At 33.4% G+C, this 22,130-nt stretch overlaps 2 protein-coding genes across 6 annotated transcripts; both read left to right on the top strand.

Annotated features, from left to right (window-relative positions):
• Window positions 1–574: 574 nt before the first annotated feature.
• On the top strand, window positions 575–2,196 carry LOC120256821 (myb-related protein 308-like). The gene is made up of 3 exons (XM_039264486.1): window positions 575–867; window positions 1,014–1,143; window positions 1,236–2,196. The coding sequence occupies exons 1-3, from the start codon at window positions 735–737 to the stop codon at window positions 1,747–1,749; spliced, it is 777 nt and encodes a 258-aa protein (XP_039120420.1). The 5' UTR covers window positions 575–734; the 3' UTR covers window positions 1,750–2,196.
• A 9,881-nt stretch (window positions 2,197–12,077) lies between these two features.
• On the top strand, window positions 12,078–21,760 carry LOC120256812 (ATP-dependent DNA helicase Q-like 4A). 5 transcript variants are annotated; one of them, XM_039264477.1, is made up of 26 exons: window positions 12,078–12,179; window positions 13,296–13,357; window positions 13,490–13,669; window positions 13,828–13,885; window positions 14,502–14,948; window positions 15,041–15,214; window positions 15,302–15,432; window positions 15,520–15,922; window positions 16,000–16,131; window positions 16,529–16,615; window positions 16,684–16,811; window positions 17,489–17,609; window positions 17,684–17,835; window positions 17,911–18,046; window positions 18,662–18,785; window positions 18,862–18,932; window positions 19,024–19,092; window positions 19,199–19,327; window positions 19,407–19,565; window positions 19,693–19,773; window positions 19,860–20,021; window positions 20,170–20,225; window positions 20,393–20,525; window positions 20,624–20,718; window positions 20,833–20,910; window positions 20,996–21,760. In XM_039264477.1, exons 2-26 carry the CDS (start codon window positions 13,335–13,337, stop codon window positions 21,384–21,386), a joined length of 3,720 nt encoding a protein of 1,239 aa, XP_039120411.1. In that variant the 5' UTR covers window positions 12,078–12,179; window positions 13,296–13,334; the 3' UTR covers window positions 21,387–21,760. The 5 variants fall into 5 exon arrangements, with proteins under 5 accessions (XP_039120411.1, XP_039120409.1, XP_039120410.1 ...); XM_039264475.1 differs by having other exon boundaries at window positions 13,262–13,357; XM_039264476.1 differs by having other exon boundaries at window positions 12,078–12,268.
• Window positions 21,761–22,130: the final 370 nt, after the last annotated feature.

Genomic DNA, 22,130 nt, shown 5'->3' with positions numbered 1-22,130 from the left:
ACAAAACAACAACAACAACAACAACAACAAGAAGAAGAAGAAGAAGAAGAAGTAGAGAGTGTGATAGAAGGGAAGAAGGGTTGGTCACCAAATAGATTAGATTCCTCCCTTTCTCCATCTCTCTCCCTATCAACCCCCTCAATCTTAACAAACAATAAAACATCACCACCCCTCTCACACCTAAAAAAAAAAGTTTTCTAGAATCATCAAAAGCCACACACACACACACACACACTAATTTCTAAACCATGTAAATAAAAATGTCGGTGGACAAGATAGTTACACACACAAATATAAATATTAAATAAACTAACAACTAATTAAATAAACAAAATAAAAAAAATAAAAAAAAAATATCAATTGTACCTAAAAACACAAAAAGAAAAAAGAAAAATAAATAAATAAATAAATAAAAGAAAGCAGAGGTACCTACCAACCAAATCCAGGCCTCATTTGTAACCACTCATGCACCAACCCGGTCAAATGGCCCCTCTCAAGCTCCCTTCAACCCCACCATGATCGCGTCAATGCTTATATATCCCCTTTCCACTACTCCCTCACCCCATTCCCTCCCCCTTCTCTCTTCCTAACTGATTTCTCACCCACCCACCTTCATCTTCACCACCACCATCACCACCTCTTGCTTCACTATCTCTTTTATAATTTTATCTATCTAACTCCTTTTCTCCTTCTTTCTTTCTTGTTTAGTTGTTAATTTCTTGAAGTTAAGAAAGATGGGAAGATCACCATGTTGTGAGAAAGCACACACAAACAAAGGAGCATGGACAAAGGAAGAAGACCAAAGACTCATTTCATACATCAAAGCTCATGGTGAAGGCTGCTGGAGATCACTCCCCAAAGCTGCTGGTTATTTAATTTCCATCCCTCACCCATTTCTCTCAATATATATATATATATATATATATATATATATATATATATATATATATATATATATCTTCAACTCTAGCTCTTTGTTTATAAGTGTACGTGTTGTAATTTGTATTTTTTAGGTTTGCTTAGATGTGGAAAGAGTTGTAGGTTAAGATGGATAAACTATCTCCGACCAGATCTTAAACGTGGGAACTTCACTGAAGAAGAAGATGAGCTTATTATCAAGCTTCATGGCCTTCTCGGAAACAAGTAAATATTGTTTAGCTTAAGCTTTTGGGTTGAATCGAGCTCAAATAGTTATTAATTATTGGTTTTTTATATTGGTTTTTAATTATGCATAGATGGTCTTTGATTGCCGGAAGATTACCCGGTCGGACTGATAATGAGATCAAGAACTACTGGAACACACATATCAAACGGAAACTTATTAGCCGAGGACTTGATCCACAAACTCACCGGCCACTCATTGGAGCCATTCCATGCAACACAATGAATACTATTACTACATCTTCAGATGATTTGCATGGCAATGCAGCTGGTACTATAAATTTCAATCAAGAAGCTCAAGATGAAGTACTAAACTTAGACTTGTCTATTAGTCTTCCTTATCACTCACAAACAGTACCTTCTCTCACAGTTGAAGCAAAAACAACAACAAATATTACAAGCTCATCAACACCACCAAGTAATTATTATTGTAGTAGTACTAGTGGTAATCAAGCCATTTGTGTTTGTTGTCATTTAGGGTTTGAAAGAAGTGAAGCATCATGTAGTTGTAATGAAGGTATTGGTAACCACCACCCTAGTTTGCTAAGATACTTAAGACCAATGGGAGATGAACAAGAAGTGGAGTGATTGGTTTGTGATTGATTCTTAATATGAAAGAAAGATGCTGTGGTTTTTGAAGTTGTTTATATGTGTCTTTATTTGTTTTGTGTGCTCAAAAAGAAGGCAAAGGTGATAAGGGTTGTTGGTTCTTGTGTGTTGGAGCATGTGATGGAGAGGAGAACCTTTTGTCACGTAGGACTAGTGTGGAGAGCATGTGAAGTGTTTTTGGGTAGGTAACCAAGCCACTAATTGATTAACAAAAAAGTTATGATTAATATTTTTTTTTTTAATATATTAATTGAAGGTCATAAAGTGAATGTTATTAGTGTCCATAGTTTAGTTAAAGGGTTGGTCAGAGATGGATCATGTGCATTGGAGTGTTTAGAGGTTGATGAGTTGATTGTATTTTAATCATACTACTAATTATATATATATATATATATATATAAATATACGTGTGTGTTTGTATTATTAATGTTATTATTATATATTTATTTATGTACACTTTTAACCGGACTCAAAATATTGTTTTATCGCTTGATCATTGTGACTGTGATTTTTGTCTTCGATTTTAAAAATAACTGTGGGTTTGTTTTGAAATAGAAGTGTTAGCAAAAAGGTGTCGGTAAAAATATAAATATTTTGTGTAAACTATGTTGATATTTTCTTGTGCTTTTTACAATAAATTGAGAGGTTTTGTAAGTGGGTTTTCTATTGTTCTCTGTTTGTTTAAGGAAAAATAAATAAAAAATAAGCCTAATCAACTTGCATATAAAGTAAATTTTCTACAATATATATATATATATATATATATATATATATATATATATATATATATGAGAACTCTCTCATGTTTATATCCAATAAAGGTATTTTTTGGTGAAAATTTACTATATCTTAACATTTATTCTTATTTTTGAAAACAGAAAAAAAGAGATAGCAATTTGCTTTAATTTAATTTATTTTATTTATTGTGTGATATCTCAATTGAATTAAAAGGTGAAATACAGCTAATGATTTTTATAGATGGAAAGAAATGGTTTTGATAAACTCTCTAGAAAGATATGCGTGGAAGGTTGACAACCAACATAACACGTTCACAAAGTAATAATTAAAGCAGTGTGTTCTAACTAGAAAGTTTAATGTTAATTAAAGCAGGCAAAACATATATCATGTCATTTGAAAGAAATAACATGGTTGTAATTAATAATTTAATAAGAGGTCCTTCATGTTTTATGTTACCTTTTTCCTTGTTTTATTTATTTATTTATATGATTGCACTTATGATGTGGAATGCTTGATGAGATTTATCCAATTCACTTGGATTAAAGATATATTAAAAATTTCAAAATAATATTTATATTAATTTAGCAAAACACATGGTACTTTTATTTGTAATTTTATTCCAATATTTATATATTAAATTCAATATGTGATTAATTTCTTTATCATTTGAGTGATGAGAAGGAACTTTTTCCCAACTGACTACCAAATAAAGAATGATATCTCAAATTAGAAAAATAGGAGAAAATGGGAATATTTCCTAAGAAAGTAGGAAATTATAGAAATGGTTAGCAAGAGGTAGAGTGGGTCCCATGTCCCATTCCTTATTCTATTTAGGTACATAGGGTCTAGGGTATAGTTCCTATCAGCATGGGCAGATGTTGTTTCTCTAGTTGCTCTATAAAATTATAATAATTAGGAAACATTTTGGAGGTGGTAGTTGGTGGTTGGTAGCTACATGACATCACCCCTGTCCAACCACCACCTCTCTCCTACTCTCTCTCTCTCTCTCTCTCTCTCTCTCTATATATATATATATATAGTATATATAATTTAAGTACATCTTTATATTTAAAATTTAAAAATATTTACGATAACTGTTGGATTATCATTCAACAGCTATGATTATTATGATCAGTATCAAAACATGTTTTACAGTACAATATTTATGAACATTAAAAAAATTGTAATACCCAGTTATATAAACAAATAACCGTTAGATGATGATTCAACAGATATGATTAAACATCTATAGATAACAGTAATATATGATTGTACTTAGATTAATTTTTTTCATATATATATATATATATATTTGTTTGGATTGATAATAATAGTTATTTTAGGGTAACTTATTAAATGATTAATTGAAAACTAAGTTTTTATATTGTGTATTTATATACACATGTCAAAACTTCATTTATACAACATTGATAAAAGAGCTTTCAATTATTTAGAAAAAATCAGCAACAAAATAAGAAAAACAAAAACATTCAAGAATAAGTAATGAGAAATATAAAAACAAGTAAATAAGCTCTATTTTAGTTTTATTTGAATAATTATTTTATATTTTAAAATGTTATTGGATTTATTAAAAATAATATTAGTTACCTTATCTTCCATATGTTTTTTTAATAAATTGAATACAAGCAATTTTTTATTTTTTGCATTGTATTTAAATAAAGTAGGAAACTACTAGGCTATGCCTTGGTTTCTCGTATCTTTCAAATATTATCTTATTCTCTATAATTTTTTTTATAAATGGATAAGGGCTACACATGCAATTTACGCCTCAATTATGTATTAAAAAAAAAAATTGAATGCCTAATTCTCCAGTGAAAAAATCAAATATCTTAATCCTCAATTATGGTGAAAGTGGCCTAAAATTATTATTATAATTATTGCTATTATTTTAAGACATCTCCTATCAAAACAAATTGTAACATGTCTCAAAAGTAAATCATCTATACTCTCATCTCATCTAATTAATTAAACAAATATTTATACCATAGATATAACATAAATGATAAATAGATGATTTATATGCACACACACATATTTATATAAAATAATGTAACAAAGAGAAAATGGTTAGGCATGGTTCTAGAAGGCAAGAGACACCACCTAACCAATTTCCAATGTTGATAGGTTTGCTTTACTGCTAGGCAGGAAGCTATCTCCATCAGAGGGTTCCATGTTAAGGGTATATTGTGTCCTCAATGTGGCTTGTGGGGATTGTTGTAGGACTTTATTTTACTCTAATTACATGGAGGTTGTCAGGTTGGGTCCATTAATTAGAATAAAAATACATATTGGTCCTTATTTCTTTTTAGTGTAAGGCCAACTCCACACTCATCTACCATTTTGTCCTTTGATATTTTTGGTTTGAGGTCCTCGTTTACTCATCATCATGTGAATCTTTTTAATAATTTTTTTAATGAGAAGTTGCCATCTTTCTCTTCTTTTTATTTATTTATATATATTTATATATTTACAACAGAAAAGTTAGGTGCATTTGGGAAGAGACAAGCATAATGGCTTTTGGGTAAGGGTAGGTATGAAAGGTACTTGTGAGGTCGTCTTTGATTTGCATTTTATATGTGTATTTAATTTAAAGCTCAATCTATCTTAATCTGTAATTAATCCATTTTGTTGTGACTAATTAGAAATAATTTATTCTGAATTGTTTTTCTTTTGATTGGAAACTTTTCTTTTTGTTATTATTCTTTGTTAAGACCTTTCTTATTCTAAACATGAAAAATAATATTTTTGTTTTGAATTATATTCTATTTAAAAGAATTGTTCTTATTATTCTGTCAATCAATCCCATATTGGATAGACTTTTTTTATAAAAAAAAATTGATTAAATTACTTAAAATATATTAAAGGGGTAAAAGAAATATTATCGATACAACTTACATAACTTCTCATAAATGAAGAGGAGAAATTAAAAATACAACATAAATAAGTTCTAGCAAATGAAGAGTAAAAAAAACAATGAGGTGTAAGAACTAAAAAAGTTGGATATACACATAAATATTAGACATGATTAGGTGTCTTACTAAAATAATAGAGAAGGACATAGGATAGTATTTATAGAAACTGATCGCCTGTATTCATCAATAGTTGTTCTATCAAAAAAAAGTTAAGGTTGTGTTTGATTGTTATTTAAAAAAAAACTCACAACTAATTTTTAACATGATGAAAATAGCACAGTAGGAAGCAATGATTGAATATGTGCAGCTGATTTTTTAATTAAATATTCAAAAAAAGTTACATAAATGAAAAATCTAATGTATTTTTACTTTGAAGACCAAAATGGAGTTTTAAGGATGACCATGATTCAATGATTGTGGTTCGGAACCTAATGAGGCTAACTATTTGCATAGGGCCACCAAAGCAACAAATAGTTGGATAAAGACATTTGTTTATGACAATAAAACCAAATATATATATATATATATATATATATATACATATAAAAGTGAAATTGAATTATGTGTAGGCTTGAAAAGTCATGAATTATTTTGCAACTTTTAAGTCATCAAATTTACTCTTGCCATGAAGTTCATTATTTTTAGTAAAAAATTATTTTCAAAACAATATTTCATCTTGATGGATTAAACACTTTGTATTTAAACTATTTACACAGCGTTCATGAGAGGGGATCATAAAAGCAATGGACATTTGGGGCAGGTTAACTAGTGACCAACTTAAATGCTTTTGATTTGGGTCTTGTGTGTTATTAGTCCAGCATGAAAAAACACAAATTTTTGAGATTAACTGAAGAAGAAAAAGGCCACTGATTTAAAGAAGTTCCTTTGTATCTCTTGCTGTTCATTCAATTGAAAATTACTGAAATATAGGCTATATATATATATATATATATATGCAACAAGAAGGAATACATATAAAAAATAGTATAAAACAATCAAAGGATAAAAAATAAAAACAAATGATCAAACAAAATATAGAAAACAAAAAAACTGAGGTAGCCGCAAAGTTTAGTGTATTTTTTTTAAAATTTTTTTATTTACAATATAGATAAACCAGTACACACCCTATTTACATCTCAATCATGCATTATGAGAGAGTTAAACTCTCAATCTTCTGCATGGAAGTTAAATGTCTTGCTCTTCTTACATTGTGATGGTGACTAATTTATTTTATTTGATTTTTTTAATTTAATGTGAGTTAGATTAATTTGAGTTATTGTTTGTTTAGTTCAATAAAATTAAAAAAAGAAATATTTTGTTTATGTTTCGCTATTTCATTTGTCAAGTCACACACATATATACAACTTTAAAAGGCTTCAACAGGCTCAACTTGAAAACAAAGGCCCAGGGCCTGTTAAGTACGAGTCTGGGCTCGGCCCACTCTTCAATCCAACCCAACACAACCACTCTAAATAGGAAGGTTATTTATTTCCCTCCCAAATAGAAAGTCGAGGTTTTAATTCTCTTCCAACTTAATAGTTAAAGTTCTGTGACTCATCTACGTTTATATAAAAAATTAAATAAATAAAATTTTAAGTTACATTAATGTATTTTTATTCCATTTAATGAACACAAAATTTCCCAGACCCATTTTAACTTGGACTTACTAATACTATTCAAGAAATATTTTTAAAATTTAAAATTTATTTTTAAAACCAGAAACAAACACTTAATACCAATAATTATAAAAAGGAAGATGTTTATATGAAAATTTTTTAATTCCAAATTCTATTAAAAATTTATTATTAAAATAAAATAATAATAGTAAATTATAAAAAAAAAAGAGGGGGTTTGAAATTCAAAAATAAATAAATAAATAAATAAATTCAGATAAGAATTTGGAAATTTTGAATTTAAATGTTTTTGAAAAAAAGTCTCCGGAAAGTTGAGGATTTTTGGGGAGGTTGAGGATTTCAAAAAAAGAAAAAAAGAGAGGAGATTTTCTTTTTGAAAAAAAGGGAGAGAAGGAGAGCCAGAGGGCGGCTGAAGAAAAAAATAGAAAGGAAGGGGAGGAGACTAGAAAAAAAGAGAGAGAATTTTGAAGAAAAGTGAGAAGAAAGAAAGAGAAAGAGAGGCCAAGGAGTTCGGAAGAGGTTGATCTGCTAGAAGAGAGATCTGCATTTTTTTCCCAGTAAAAATAAAAAAATAGATCTGATAATAATAAACCATATTTTTTTCCATGAAGAACATGATGCCCCTACGCCCATACATACACGGGCACCCTCTTTGATGATGTTTTTAGTGAAATTGAGTCAGTGTCGTGCGATATTTCACGCCATGACGCTTTCCTCATGCGTTAAAAAGGGCGATAATGCAATGGGTCCCACATGCCCATGATTTTCTTTCAACTGATGAATGCATGCACGTTGATGTTCTTAATAATGCATGTACATATTTTAGCATGAATTTTTATATATGCATACATATAATTTTCATGCATTTAAAGAGAAGTGGATGCACGTAGATGCATTTGCCTGGATTCCTTTCTCTTTCTAAAAAAAATATACATATAATTTTGTTTCATGCATGTGTATACATGCATTATCATGAATCTCTCTCTAAATAAAATATATATATATATATATATATATATATCATTGTTTTCCATGCATTCAAGGAGAAATACATGCACGTGCATGCATGAGCTTGAGTTCTCTTCTCTCTCTCTCGTTCATGTTCTCTTTCTCTCTCTCCCATTTCATCAAATACCTTGAGAATTAGTTTTTGTTCCCTGGTTTCAACGGGCTACTTTCCCGGCTGTGCCGAGTTCTCCGTCATGACCCGCAGCTCCGTCACCGCCCTTGTACCCAACCAGCTCCAGAAGTCCAATTCCTTCAGCGACATTGATCATCCGGTCGGCGGCCACTACAGCCTTCTGCACTTGCGGTGGAGATCTTTTCAAAGCCGATCTGTTCTGGTGAGATCGAGACAGAGTTTGATGGCTGCGAAGCTCTTGCTTGATAACAAGTAGCTAAATTTGGTCCTCCGAAGTGTGGAAGATCGGCCGAAGATTGCTTGGAAGGTGTTTGATTGGGTTTCGGAGAAGCAAAAAGAAGGTGTTTGATTGGGTTTCGGAGAAGCAAAAATCGCTTTAATATTCTTCCGATGGACTGAGAAGAAGCCATCACTTAGAGTGGATGGTTCTGTTTACAATGCACTGGCAAGGGTTTGTGGTAGAGAGGATTGCATCGATGAATTTTAGGTGCTCCAAAGAAAAAAGAAATTGGCGAATGAAGGATTTGGGATGGAAAAGAAAACGTATGTGAAGGATTCTGATAGGTTTTACAAGAGGAAGATGATTGTAGAAGCTATAGAGTTGTTTGAGTTTGCAATGCATGGTTCATAGAAGCCTCAGTATAGTGATTTGTTGCTCTTTCTGAAGAAAATTGCTGTTAGTAAAGAGTTAGATATGGGTTTGATATTTAGAGCTGTCAGGACTTATAATGAGAAGGCAGGTCACTCTATAAAAGCATCAGTTTTCAGTAGAGTTCTTAAATCACTGGCCAGTGTGAGGAAGTTGGGAGATTGTGATGAGGTTTTATTATTGTTGTGTTCATCAATTCAAAGTATTGCAAGGCTCGTAAACTTGATAAGGCATTGTCTCTCTTGTATGAAATAATGGAAATAAGAGGTGCTGCACACATAGACACTTCAGCTGACGTGTTGGGGAGCGGCTATTGGCACGATAACAAAGTTGGTACTATCACTGGAATTTCTGTAAAAAAAAAGAGTACAAAAAAAAAAGAGAAGGAAAATTACGGATGAAAAAAATATACGAAGGGTGAGGAAAAAAGTGAGAGAGAAAGTAAAAAAAGTGAAGAGTGGGTAAAAAAAAGAGAGAAGGAAAAAATATGGAAAAAATGGAGGGTGAATTAAAAAAAAAAGGAGAGAAGAAAAAAAAATATGGAAAAAAATGAAGGGTGAATTTAAAAAAAGAGAGAAGGAAAAGATAGGAAAAAAATGGAAGGGTGAGTTGAAAAAAAGAGAATAAAAAAATATGGAAAAAAATGGAAGGGTGAGTAAAAATGAGAGAAGAAAGGAAAAATATGGGAAAAATGAAAGGATGGGTTAAAAAGAAAGTAAAAATGAGGAAAAAAAGTAAAGGATGAATTTGAGTGGGGGTATTTTTGGTAATTTTTTTCTTCAGAGCTTCCTCTAGAAAAAAATCCTATGAAATTTCTCTAATTCCACCTCGACTTTCTTGGGGAATCTGAGACTTTTCATAAAAATTTTCCTAATTCCACCTCGAGCCTCGCTTTTCTTGAGAATCGAGAAAAATTTTTCATATTTTCTCAATTCCACCATGAGCCTTGGCTCTCTTGGGATAATCGAGAAAAATTTTTCATATTTTTTTCTCTAATTCCACCTCGAGCTTTGGCTTTCTTGAGAACGGGAAAAATTTTTTTCATATTTTCTCTAATTCCACCTTGAGCTTTGGCTTTTCTTGGGGTAACGAGAAATTTTTCACGATTTCTCTCATTCCACCTTGAAGCCTTGGCTTTTCTTGGGAGTAACGAGAAATTTTTCATGAAATTTCTCTCATTCCACCTCAAGTCTTGACTTCCGAGGGAATCGAGAAATTTTCTATAAATTTCTCTCATTCCACCTCAAGTTTCGATTTTCTAGTGGTAACGAGAAATTTTTTTCATAATTTCTCAATTCCACCTCAAGTCTTTCGACACTTTTTGGGAGTAAAGAGAATTTTTTTCCATAAAAAAATCAAACCCTTTCTTCAAGCTCACTTTTGAGGTCTTTTCGACACTCATTGGAGTAAAAAAAGTGAAATGAAAAAGAAAAAGTAAAAATTCCTTGAAGTGATTAAAAATGAAAAAAAGTTCACAAAAAAATATCTCTCATCAACACTTATAAAAAAAGAGAAAAAGTTGACAAAAGATTTCTGAATCTCACTTGGAGGTCTTTTGATACCCGTTGGAGTGAAAAGAGATGCAATGAAAAGTAAAAAAAAAATCTTTTCTTGAAATGAAAGGAAGAGTAAAAAAATGAAAAATTTCACGAGAAAAAAATGATGATGAATGAAAAAAGGAATGAAAAATTTTCGCATGCTTCTCGTCAACACTCATTGGAAAAAGTTGAGTTAGAGAAGATGATTTTTCTAAGCCCATCGTGAGGTCTCTTTCAAAATGAGTAAGAGGTCCATTTTAAAAATCAAGTCAAAATTATCGAGTTAACGACCCAACCATGTTTAAGGTCACGACTTAAAAATCAAATGGTCAAGGCTCAAAAGCATTTAAGAGCTAAAACCTAAAATCGCATCATGTAAACGACAAATCGCAATCAAGTTTTTAAAGCACCAGAAGGCAAAGACTTGAGGAGTTTCACAAGTCAAGGAGCTCGGAGATTTTACAAGCGAAAGAGCCAAAAGTCTTCAGCGATAAAAAGAAGCAAAAGTGACCAAGTAGGGCAACTCAGTAAATGTAGAGTGGGCTGCACTTGACTAAGTCTATGCTTTCAAGACACAAACCCACATAAAAAAAGAAATCGAGGAGAGCTACATCCACAAAGCTAAAAAGCGATCTTCCCGACACACTTTCAAGATAGGAGTTAAGAGCCCACTAAAAAAATAAATTTTTGAAGGGCATGATAGAAATAGCTCTTTCTAAAAAAATCTCTGTTAAGCTCTCTTGAGAATAGCCTCTTCTTTTCAGTATTCTTTGTCTACGATCATGTATTCGCATGCATCTTTGAAATTAAATATAAAAAAATTATCATATTTATTCAGTTACTTCTCATTCACACTTGTCTCTTAATCGGAGGTTCCCATGACATTGTCTGGGGTAATTAATATTAGGGGCTTGCCCCTAATAGGAGTTATGAACCCGCAATCATCTGAAATATAAAAAAAATTAAATTTTGATTTGTGATTCATGCTTTTCAACCGGTCATACCCTAATTAAAGGCCGGGTGGAAAGAAAGGAGCCCACAGAAGAATTAGTTATAAACCCCTCAAAAGTTCTATAATTGTATATTTACCCTCAGGAAAAACATAATTGTATATATACCCTGAAAAATATAGGTAATTGCGGACATGGCCCTACTGTTAGATTTCAGTAATCAAACTTGATTAATTATGGTTATAACTTGGATTAAGATATACAAAAGGTCCACAATAACACTTGTACAACTTAAAAAAACTTTTCAAAGGTATATATATATACAATGGTATAATGGTAATTTTATATATTTGTTATTTGTTAATAGATGGTTTTTCAACTAATTTGAAACCCAAGGGTATATACGCAATTATGTATATTATTCAAGGGTATGTATGCAATTAATTTTTATTTAAGGGCAAATATATAATTTTAAAATTTTTTAATGGTACACCTGCAAAACCCCTTATAAAAATTACTTATAATAAAAATTTTATATATAAATTAAAACAATGAAAAATTTTCACAGATCGGACGGTCGGGATCTAGCGGATGATCAAATCCGCGAAATCTCAGCCGCTAATTCGAACCAATGGGTTTTGCTTCTTTGGCTCGCGTGAGAGGGAAAAAAGCCCCAAATTCTCATCCCGCGCTTATTTGAAGGATCAAAAGGAAACATCGAACCCTGAAACCAAAACCCCCGATCTCCTTCTCCTCCTCCGCCGTCCCTCGAGGATCGATTTCTCTCCTCACCTCGACGCCATTGACTCCCTATTTGAGGATCAAGGTACCCAGGAGGAGCTCCTTGTTCTGCCGATCTCTTCAATTTCTAGGGTTTAGCTGTTTCTCGCCTCCTTTTTGTCTTCTTTTACTGGGGTATTTGTTTATCCCTCTCTATTTCGATTTGGCTCTTCTTTATTGAATTAAAGCTATGCATTTATTGGTTTTGTTGCTTTATCATTGGAAAAATCATGTTCTTTGATTGGCGTGAGGGGCTGTTGTGTTGGAGATTGAAGGATTTGATATGTTGGTTTATTGGAAAAAGGTTTTCTGAATCGAAGGTGTTTGATAAACCGTGTTTAAGTTTGAATGCTTGGTGATGCGTGTGAAATTACTTTGGTTATTCTGTTCTCAATCATTCTGTTTGGAGTGCGCTTCTTGGTTTGTATGGGCTTGCATGTTTGTATTCGATGAAAATTGTTTTTTTTTTAAAAGCTCATTTTTACTAGGAATATTTGATACCTTTTTTCCTTTCAGTGTTTTGATGTTCTAAGTGCAATCAGACCTTTGCAAGGTTGGATTGTATGGCAGTGTGGTTTTTGATGAAAAATTTGGAGCCTTGGTTGCTGGTCTTACCCCAAGGATCACGCCTGTTGATGGAGAACACTTGTATTTTCATGCCTGCTGATTATTCCTTTTCTGATAGCAGAATGTGTCAGTATAGAATTCTCCATGGGTGTGTTCTATCATTGCCTTAAAATTTATACCATCATGTCACCAATGTCAAAAATTTCTGTAAGATGATATGACTAACCACTTAAAGGTTACAGTTCATGCTCTTATGTTTGTTTGGGGTTTGTTATATGAACTTGGAGCCAAATTTTGGAATTAAATGTTTTGAATTTATGGAATGATCTTTACACATTTATTAACCTCTCCCATGATAATTAAATCAAGTTTTTATTTAGATATCTGAGGCTTGAAGTACTTTTAATTAATTGACATCCCTTTGCGTTTGACATAAGGCATGTAGTTATGCTTGTTGTTTGGTAAACCGCTTGTGTTGGTGTGGCTCAATGAAGCACATGTTCTCAATATTCTTATTTGCTACTTTGTCTCGGATTGCATGTCATTCTTATGTGTTTTCAGATTTCACCATCATTTATGTACTTGCCTGGAATAGAGTGGAGTTTCTATATGAAGCACATGGGAATGGTCACTGATGACTAGGGGTTTAGCATCCAGGTACACTACACAACATGCTCCTTTATACAAGTTCATGTCTTTTTAAATATGCTTTTATTGAAATTTCCCAAAATTTTTCAGCCATTTCTTTTGATCATGTACCTTATATGTCCTCCTTTGGGTGGTTTCCAGAAGTAAATTAAATATAGAGTTTAAATGTGATGGCAAGTATCCCAAAGTCAACTGGTCACAACATGCTGCTTTGGTTGATGGCTCATCACCTCAAGACAATCATTTGAGCTCAAATTTCCTATATTCTTTACCAGGACAAAAACCTCAGTCTGAAGGACCTAACAGAATGTTGTGCACAAGGTATTGTGATGCACCTTTTACCTTACTTCTAGCATAACTTGATCTGAATCTTGATAATTAACTGTTGTTATCTATATTTCTTTGATTTAACCTTTCCTTACTGCATTTTCATCACTTTTCATCTCTGAATTGTATTGTTCTGCCATATGGCTTCTCAGGCCTTTTACTTGTCAACTTCAAAGAACTGAAACCCTGCAGAATCCACAATTTGAAAAGGTATGCGCCTAGTCAAGAGTCATGGCTTCATACTCTCACATCTCTTAGTGAATCTACATATTGGTTTAAGATTGTGGACTACACACCTGTTTGGCATGATTGTTGGTTGACGTAACACATATCATACATTATGTCTGTCATGGTTCAAAGGCACTAGAGCTCAAGAATAGGAGTACCTCAACATAGTTATATCTGGAATGTTGAAAATTACATGTGACTGGAATGAAATTGCAAAAAATTTATTTGTGATGGAATCATACTTGATTCACCATTTATTTGGCCTTGAATGCTGCAATTAGAATAGTGTTTAAAGTCATTGGGTGAAAGGAAGTATTTTGCAAAAAGAATAAGAAGAGGAAGAAGTAAGATAATAGCATCAGTATTTCAACCTTGGACTTTTCTACAATTAACTAAATCCTTTGTATTCATGAACAGTAAGATTTTTTTGTTGGAGAGGAACTTATTGCTGTGTGCAAGCTTGCAGACCTTTTTATCAGTTTGAGTTTTCATTATTTTTATTTTCCATTCTGTGGTTTGTTTCATCATTTTTTGCTTTATTTATGGCGATGTGATGTATGCACCTGTTTATTTGCCTTGAAATCCATCACTGTGGCAGGCCTGGAGAGCACTCAATGGTATTCAGGTGGCATGCAAGAATTATTTACGGCCAGGATTAACTGGTCCAGCAAAGAGAAATCATGCGAATTATATTCCAACTAATGTTTTAGATTCATCCAATTGCACTGATAAAGTGGCTTACTGCCAGAACCCTGGAAATTCAGTTGAAGAAAAACAAAAGGCACTTCACAATTCACTGTCTGATGCACCCACAAAAGTCAGTTATTCTTTAAATTATAATGGAAATTCTCTGCCAGTGAATAGCAGTTTCGGTACAGTTGTTGATGTGAGATCAGAAAAATTGCAACAAGATACAATAGGAGCATCTCTGCGATCCAGTTCCTCTTATTCAGGTCCTATAAACTGTCGTACATCAAGTGATAATGATTGCAAATGTCTTGATGAAGTTTTTGAAGATGCTATGGATGAAGATGATCTTTTAAAGGCAAGAGTTATTTTGTGTTTTTATCTATGCTGTCAGTGAAAATGCCTTCCTTATGTGTATCTTGAATGCCATTGCTTTGCTATACAATGTAGAACATTGATGTAGACCAGATAGTTATGGAGCACTATCAAGCAACTAGTACTCCCAGAGGATTAGCATCAAAAGATTCACCTTGTACTCCAGTTGGTAGCAGAGGTAACTTCATGGGGCCTCGAGAGAACACCATGCCCACAGAACTATGTGAAATATGTAGCCATGGTTTGAAAGTAAGTTTTTTAAGTAAAAAATCACTTTCCCTTTGGAATTCTGAAATCTGTTCCCATTTTGATGTTAAACTCTTTATCATGTTTTAGCTAGCATTTTGTCCAGAAGCAAGAGGACATCTGCAGGAGCTGAAGGATAAGCTAATTGCCATATCAAATGAACTTCTTGACAATGCTGGTGACCTTAGTCCTTCTCGCTGTGAAAGTCTTCGTCAAGACCGGTTTGTTTCAATTTTGACTATCACCATACTATGACTGCATTGTAGGTCTCATTTTTCCCCTCTCGTTCTCATGGGTTGTTTTGGTAGGTTGCATCTTAATAAGCAGGTTCAACAGCTTGAGCAATATCTTAATAACTCGAGGGTAAATGAAGAAAGGGAATTGTCTCATCGTATGGCCTCAACTACACCCAGGGATTTCCAATCTGTCACTCCTGTAAGCTCATTTATGATAGATCCTATAAGGTTTGATTCCCAAGTTCACATAAGAAATGAACTAGGAAATTATGAGGATCGTAGTACTTCAGTGCCCTACTGTCCTACAGATAGGTTCTCTTCGCCTCTGTCATGTTCCATGGATAGGCCAAGTTTTGCATCAACACCTCTGGACAGAGAAATATTTGCCCCTAAGCTTGCTGAAGTTAATTATATTGATGGGTCTACTGATCAAAGATGGAAGAGTGTAGACTTCCCGTGGACAAAGAAACTTGAGGTGCTCTTCCATTGAAATATCAGATTGTTTTGCACATCTACAATTCTGCTAATGCCTGGCACTTTGTGTCATTGTAGGCCAACAACAAGAAAGTCTTTGGAAATCACTCATTTCGTCCTAATCAAAGAGAGGTGATTAATGCAACAATGAGTGGATATGATGTTTTTGTATTGATGCCCACAGGCGGTGGAAAGAGCCTAACATACCAGGTACATGGACTGCTTTTTTCTCTCCCTGAATCTGATTTTCTCCCATTGTTATGTTGGGTTAAAATTTCCAATGGTTTCTTGGTAGTCTTGATTGTGGTGTTTATGGTTTTAGATTTTACTAGGTGATTTTGAACTGATTACCTGATTTAGTTTTCCTATGGGCATGCTCATTTTGGTTGTCAAAGCACATCCACATAGTTTAAGATTTGATTTTTGAGACAAATGATGTAATCTGTTAGAGAAAAGCTGTGCAAGTATTCAATCTGGATCTTTTCAATTTTATTTGTATTTTCGTATTTCCACTTTTGTAACTTTACATGGTTTCCTCTTTTTTGGCTATCTGTGTTACGCTTAATTCTTATGTTCCAGTTATGTACTTGATCCTTTTGTCTTGCAGCTTCCCTCTCTCATCTGTCCAGGAGTAACTCTAGTGGTTTCTCCTCTTGTTTCACTCATTCAAGATCAAATCATGTATTTACTACAGGTATTGTGCATCTGCATTTCTTATAATGATCTGATTACCATTTGATTCTCAATTTTCACTATCAACAGGCAAATATTCCTGCTGCTTATTTGAGTGCCAACTTGGAGTGGGTTGAACAACAGGAAATACTTAGGGAGCTGATGTCTGGTGTATGTAAATACAAGCTACTATATGTGACCCCAGAAAAAATTGCTAGGTGAGTATTTGAGATTAAATCAATTTGTATGTAATATTTGTCAACATCCTGATGCAAACATCATCTATTGATATGCACTGTCCTTTCTGTACTGATGCTACATACTTAAGGCATAAGACCTTTGTGACATATGATTATTGCTGAACTAATAACTAATTAGCTCATTTCTGGTGAAGAATAATGTTTGGTGCATGCTGTGCACGTGCACTTAATAAAGCGAATATGATGTGGTCCTCCATTCGTGAAACCATCAATGTGGTCTGGTTGCAAATTAGCTGATAAATTTTTATTTTATAGTGAGATACGCCATTGACATCTATCCTCAATAAAAGGAGAGAATTAGCTGATAAACCATCAATGCTCTTCATTGAGTTGAAGCCTTTAGTATGACTATTTTCACATGCTTAGCATACACAATCATTCTCCATCCTTAAGGGGCCAGGGAAAAGATCTATTCTAGGTTGGCCTATGTGGTAGAAATGGATGGAAGCATATGTGCACTTCTTTTATCTGAATTATATATAATATGTTATTAACATAAGATCTTCAAATATCCTACACAATGAAAAAGAACCAGAAAGAAAAGGTTTGATAACTTAATTAAATCAAGCATGCTTTGAAATTCTGTTCTGAAAAATGAACCACAGTTTAATTTTGAGGATTATCTATTTCAACAGAAGTGACGTTCTATTGAGAAACTTGGAAAGTTTACATTCACGGGGATCACTTGCTAGGATCGTAATTGATGAAGCTCACTGTGTTAGCCAATGGGGACATGATTTTAGACCAGACTATCAGGTTGGCATCAGTTAAAACTTTTGTTTTTCTGTTGTAGTGTGGTGATTGAGTCTTAGTTTCCTATTCTACACCAGGGCCTTGGTATTCTGAAACAGAAATTTCCAAACACACCAGTGTTGGCTCTAACTGCAACAGCGACAGCTAGTGTAAAGGAAGATGTTGTGCAAGCTCTTGGCCTCATTAATTGCATTGTTTTCAGACAGAGTTTTAATCGCCCAAACTTGTGGTGAGTATTGATGGCTGGAGCTTACATCAATTTAATAGAATGTTATTTCTGCTGTCAGCAATCTGAACTTTGCAGGTATTCAATATTACCGAAGACTAAGAAATGTTTGGATGACATTGACAAATTCATCAAAGAAAACCATTTTGATGAATGTGGCATCATTTATTGTCTTTCAAGAATGGACTGTGAAAAAGTGGCTGAAAAGTTGCAGGTTTTCCCTTTCTGAAGAATAATTATTGGCTTATAAGTTATTGTTGTTTTGAAACATTAAGTTCTGTCCTAAAACCAAAACCTTTCTTAAACGGTAGAGTTTCTTGTGCTATTTTTGTTTAAATCTTGATTCACATACTTTAGTTTACAATCTCATTTTTTTGCCTATACCATTTTTGCCAATTGTTGGTGATTTACATAACCATCCATGCTTGTGGCGTCTGTATATTTAACTTAACAGTCCTAATGTTGCTATGTTTCTGAAGTGTACAATTCATGATTTCAATAATGAGCATCCAGATTTGCTTAAATGGATTATTGTTTTTAGTTGAATTGCTATCCTAGTTAGGATTTGATAGCCATTGAAAAATGAGTAAGTTTAATTCTTTGGATCTTTTCATTGGAGGTGTCAAGCTATATATGGTTTTGAATGTGTATCCCCAAGTCCAACATAACTGCATTATAGATTTCCCTTTTGTCATGAGAAAAATAAACTAAATTTCTGAATACCTGCTCTAGCAGCGAGAATAAATCTTGGTTTGGGAATATTTCGTCATTAGTGCACTGAATAAATCTCACAATATATTTATTATTATGTATATTTTTTGTAACTCAGGAGTGTGGGCACAAGGCATCATTTTACCATGGCAACATGGATTCTTCTCAGCGAGCATATGTTCAAAGGCAGTGGAGCAAAGATGAAATAAATATAATATGTGCAACAGTGGCGTTTGGAATGGGTATTAACTGATTGACACTTTTGATTAAGACTATGACTGAGATATATGTATGAAGGCACTGAAACGTAAATTGCAGGTATAAATAAACCTGATGTTCGGTTTGTGATTCATCATTCTCTTCCAAAGTCTATTGAAGGTTATCATCAGGTAGATTTGTGAACCACTGAAATGTGTCATTATGAAGCAATGTCGAATTGAATGTTTTTGCCCTTGACTTGTGTTTCTCTGTATTTTATAGGAGTGTGGGCGTGCTGGTAGAGATGGTCTGCGTTCATCTTGTGTTCTGTACTACAATTATAGTGACTATGTAAGTTTAAGTAAATGCATTTCTCTTGATTTCTTTAAATTTCTTGTGTTGATCTAGAAATTAGAGAAGTAGGTGTTATAATTATTTCCTGATCATACCTTTTCAGATTAGAGTCAAGCATATGCTCATGCAAGGAGTTATAGAGCAAAATCCTTTGGCATCTGGAACAAGACGCAACTCGCTAGCAAACACTGAGAGAGTATTGGAAACAAACCTAGAAAATCTTTTGCGCATGGTATGTTGCTGTTATAAAACATCCTCATCTGGTATAGCTGCTGATATTTTATTAACCAAATTTATTTTTCATTTCACAGGTTAGTTATTGCGAGAATGACACTGATTGCAGGCGTCTGCTACAGCTTATTCATTTTGGTGAAAAGTTCAATCCTGAAAACTGCCAGAAGACTTGTGATAATTGTTCCAAAATTTTGTGCTTGATTGAGAAAGATGTCACTGACATTGCAAAGCAACTGGTTAGTAATATAATCATCTCATAATTATTGAACAATTATTTTAGAAATCTGCCATCGCATTGTTAAAGATTTGCTGCTTATGTGGCTTTTGGCCTCATCATAGTGAACTGTGTGATTTGCGCCTCAGGTTGAATTGGTGAGAATAACTGGCCAGCGTTATTCATCATCCCATATTCTTGAAGTTTACAGGGGTTCCTTGAGTCAAATGGTATGAACTTTCCTATGAATCTGATTTTTTTGCAATTACTAATCCATTATGATCTCAGTTAATTACCTTAACTATCTGATACATAGGTGAAGAAATATAGGCATGAAAACCTAAGTTTTCATGGAGCAGGGAAACATTTAGCCAAAGGCGAAGCTTCCAGAATATTAAGGCATTTGGTTATTGATGATATTCTTATGGAAGATGTCAAGAAGAGTGATCTATATGGTTCTGTATCATCGGTATTGAAGGTACAATCTACATCTTTTATTTCCTGTACTGTGCTCCTGCCAAGAATTTGAGCTTTTTGGCATATGCATGTGTGATGTATCTTCATGTCATTAGCTTTCTGTTGGTCTCCTTTAGATTCAGATTGCATTTCTCATTCTTGTTTTTCAGATAAATGAATCAAAAGCACAGGCACTCTCCTCAGGACAGCTAACAATTAAGCTCAGGTTTTTTGCACCTTCTCCTCTTGTAATTCTTTTTATTCAGTGGATTAAACTCTTACAAGGTTTGGTGGTCATTGCTGTTGATCTGTCTTTATTGAATGTCTACCTAGAGTAATTACCTTTAGTAGTTTAGCATCGCATTTAGCATTAAATGTGGAGCTTACTTCCAGGTTCCCGACTCTGGGAAAGGCATCTAAGATGCAGAAACCTGAAACAACCCCTGCAAAAGGTTCATTGGTTCCTGGAATAGTGAACCCTCCCCAAAGTGACATACCTGCTCAAGCACAACCTGAAGTCGACCTGGTAATATACACTGCATCTGGATGGATAAAGATATTAATTTTTTCATTTTCTTTAATGCTTCACTTGTCTGATTTTGCTTATATTGATCTTGGTCAAAGAATCTGTCAGCAAAAATTTATGCTGCTTTGCGTATACTTCGCACTGCACTTGTAAAGGAGGCTGGTGAAGGATACATGGCATATCACATTTTTGGGTAAGACTTTTTTTTTTTTTGTGTTTTCTTGTTAACCAAAAAGAAACAAAAACGAATACAGATATGTCTCGTCTTTGCATAACTTTGACCTTTGCTTAAACTCTTCAATTCCAGAAATGCGACATTGCAGCAGATCAGCAAGAAAATACCAAGGACCAAAGAAGAACTCCTTGAGGTCAACGGCATGGGCAAGTATGTTTCTGCACTTTGGAATTTCTAATCGGCTACTTAAGTACTTACAGCAATGCTGTTGTCTGATTGTTATTGTCTGGTACAGGGTGAAGGTAAGTAAGTACGGGGACCGTGTATTAGATACTATAGAGTCGACGATCCAAGAATACCAGAAGACTGACAAGAATAGCAGTGGTAGCAGCAACACAAGTTCTGACGGTGTAAAAAGAAGGAGAGGCTCAGCAGGTGTTGATTCCACTGCAGATGATGATTTTACTGATAACACTGAACAATCAAAGAAAAGGGTAATGAAGACTCCTCTTGAAATAAGGTGCATTGATTTGGAATTGGATGGGTGTCACATGGGCACTGAGGAATCAAATCCAAATCCAAAATATAAGAATTCTGGTAGAGTCCTGCCGCAATGGTCTTCACCAGAGATCAAAAGTGTCAGTCCTGGAAACAATCTATTTGAGGAATTTTCATACAAGAAATAGGAAATATATCATGCAGTTCTTGTAGTTCTTGCTGAATATTATCTCCAGCCAGGTTCTATTCTCAACCGCGGCTGCGCGGCAGGTATGAATGACCATAAGATTATAACTGTTAGTGTTGCTCATCCATCAAGTGGTTATTACTACAGAACATTATCTGTCATGAAGCAGGACATGGCATCTAAAATTGGACTAGTGAAGCTATAACTACAAAAGAAATTTTCTCAAATGTTTTATGCTGACATAGGGAATGTTGTACATGTTGTATCACTAATCTAGATCAGTGCACTGCTAGGCTTGAAGATGATGACATTTATGGCAGATTACCTGAGAACTTTGAGAAAGTGACTTGAATTTTTATTCTTCTTTACCAAGAAATGTAGATCAATTTTGTAGTTCTTTGTGATTATTTTTCTTTATTATTTTACTTTGTTTTTGTTCTCTAGGGTAAGAATTTGATGGTAAATAGGACTTGAATTTTTGGATTGAACCTTGGTGTAGTGGGCCTATTTCAAAAGGGAGTATGAGAAATGTATATATATATAAAGAATTATACTTACAAATTTTAGCTTGCTATGAAAAATTAGAGAAAATGTAACTAAATAAACCCCCTCAATAATATTTAAAAATTCAATAAAAATTTATTTTTTATTTTAATTTTTAATATCAAAGCCATTAATATCTCATGAACCGATGGTTTTAATGTTTTTGTTTTATAGGAAACTAACATAATGTACCTCTTAAAAA

The sequence above is a fragment of the Dioscorea cayenensis genome, unplaced genomic scaffold (genome assembly GCF_009730915.1).
Source record: "Dioscorea cayenensis subsp. rotundata cultivar TDr96_F1 unplaced genomic scaffold, TDr96_F1_v2_PseudoChromosome.rev07_lg8_w22 25.fasta BLBR01001667.1, whole genome shotgun sequence".
NCBI classification, from domain to species: Eukaryota; Viridiplantae; Streptophyta; class Magnoliopsida; order Dioscoreales; family Dioscoreaceae; genus Dioscorea; species Dioscorea cayenensis.
This window is presented reverse-complemented; position numbering and strand designations above follow the sequence as displayed.

Bases quoted from the DNA above. Each gene is read 5' to 3' on its own strand.
- LOC120256821 (XM_039264486.1), top strand. From the start codon at position 735: ATGGGAAGATCACCATGTTGTGAGAAAGCACACACAAACAAAGGAGCA. The intron at 868-1,013 runs GTTATTTAATTT...TGTATTTTTTAG, and splicing joins ATCACTCCCCAAAGCTGCTG to GTTTGCTTAGATGTGGAAAG. The intron at 1,144-1,235 runs GTAAATATTGTT...AATTATGCATAG, and splicing joins CATGGCCTTCTCGGAAACAA to ATGGTCTTTGATTGCCGGAA.
- LOC120256812 (XM_039264477.1), top strand. From the start codon at position 13,335: ATGACTAGGGGTTTAGCATCCAG. The intron at 19,774-19,859 runs GTATGAACTTTC...TCTGATACATAG, and splicing joins GGGGTTCCTTGAGTCAAATG to GTGAAGAAATATAGGCATGA. The intron at 20,226-20,392 runs GTTTTTTGCACC...GCTTACTTCCAG, and splicing joins CAGCTAACAATTAAGCTCAG to GTTCCCGACTCTGGGAAAGG.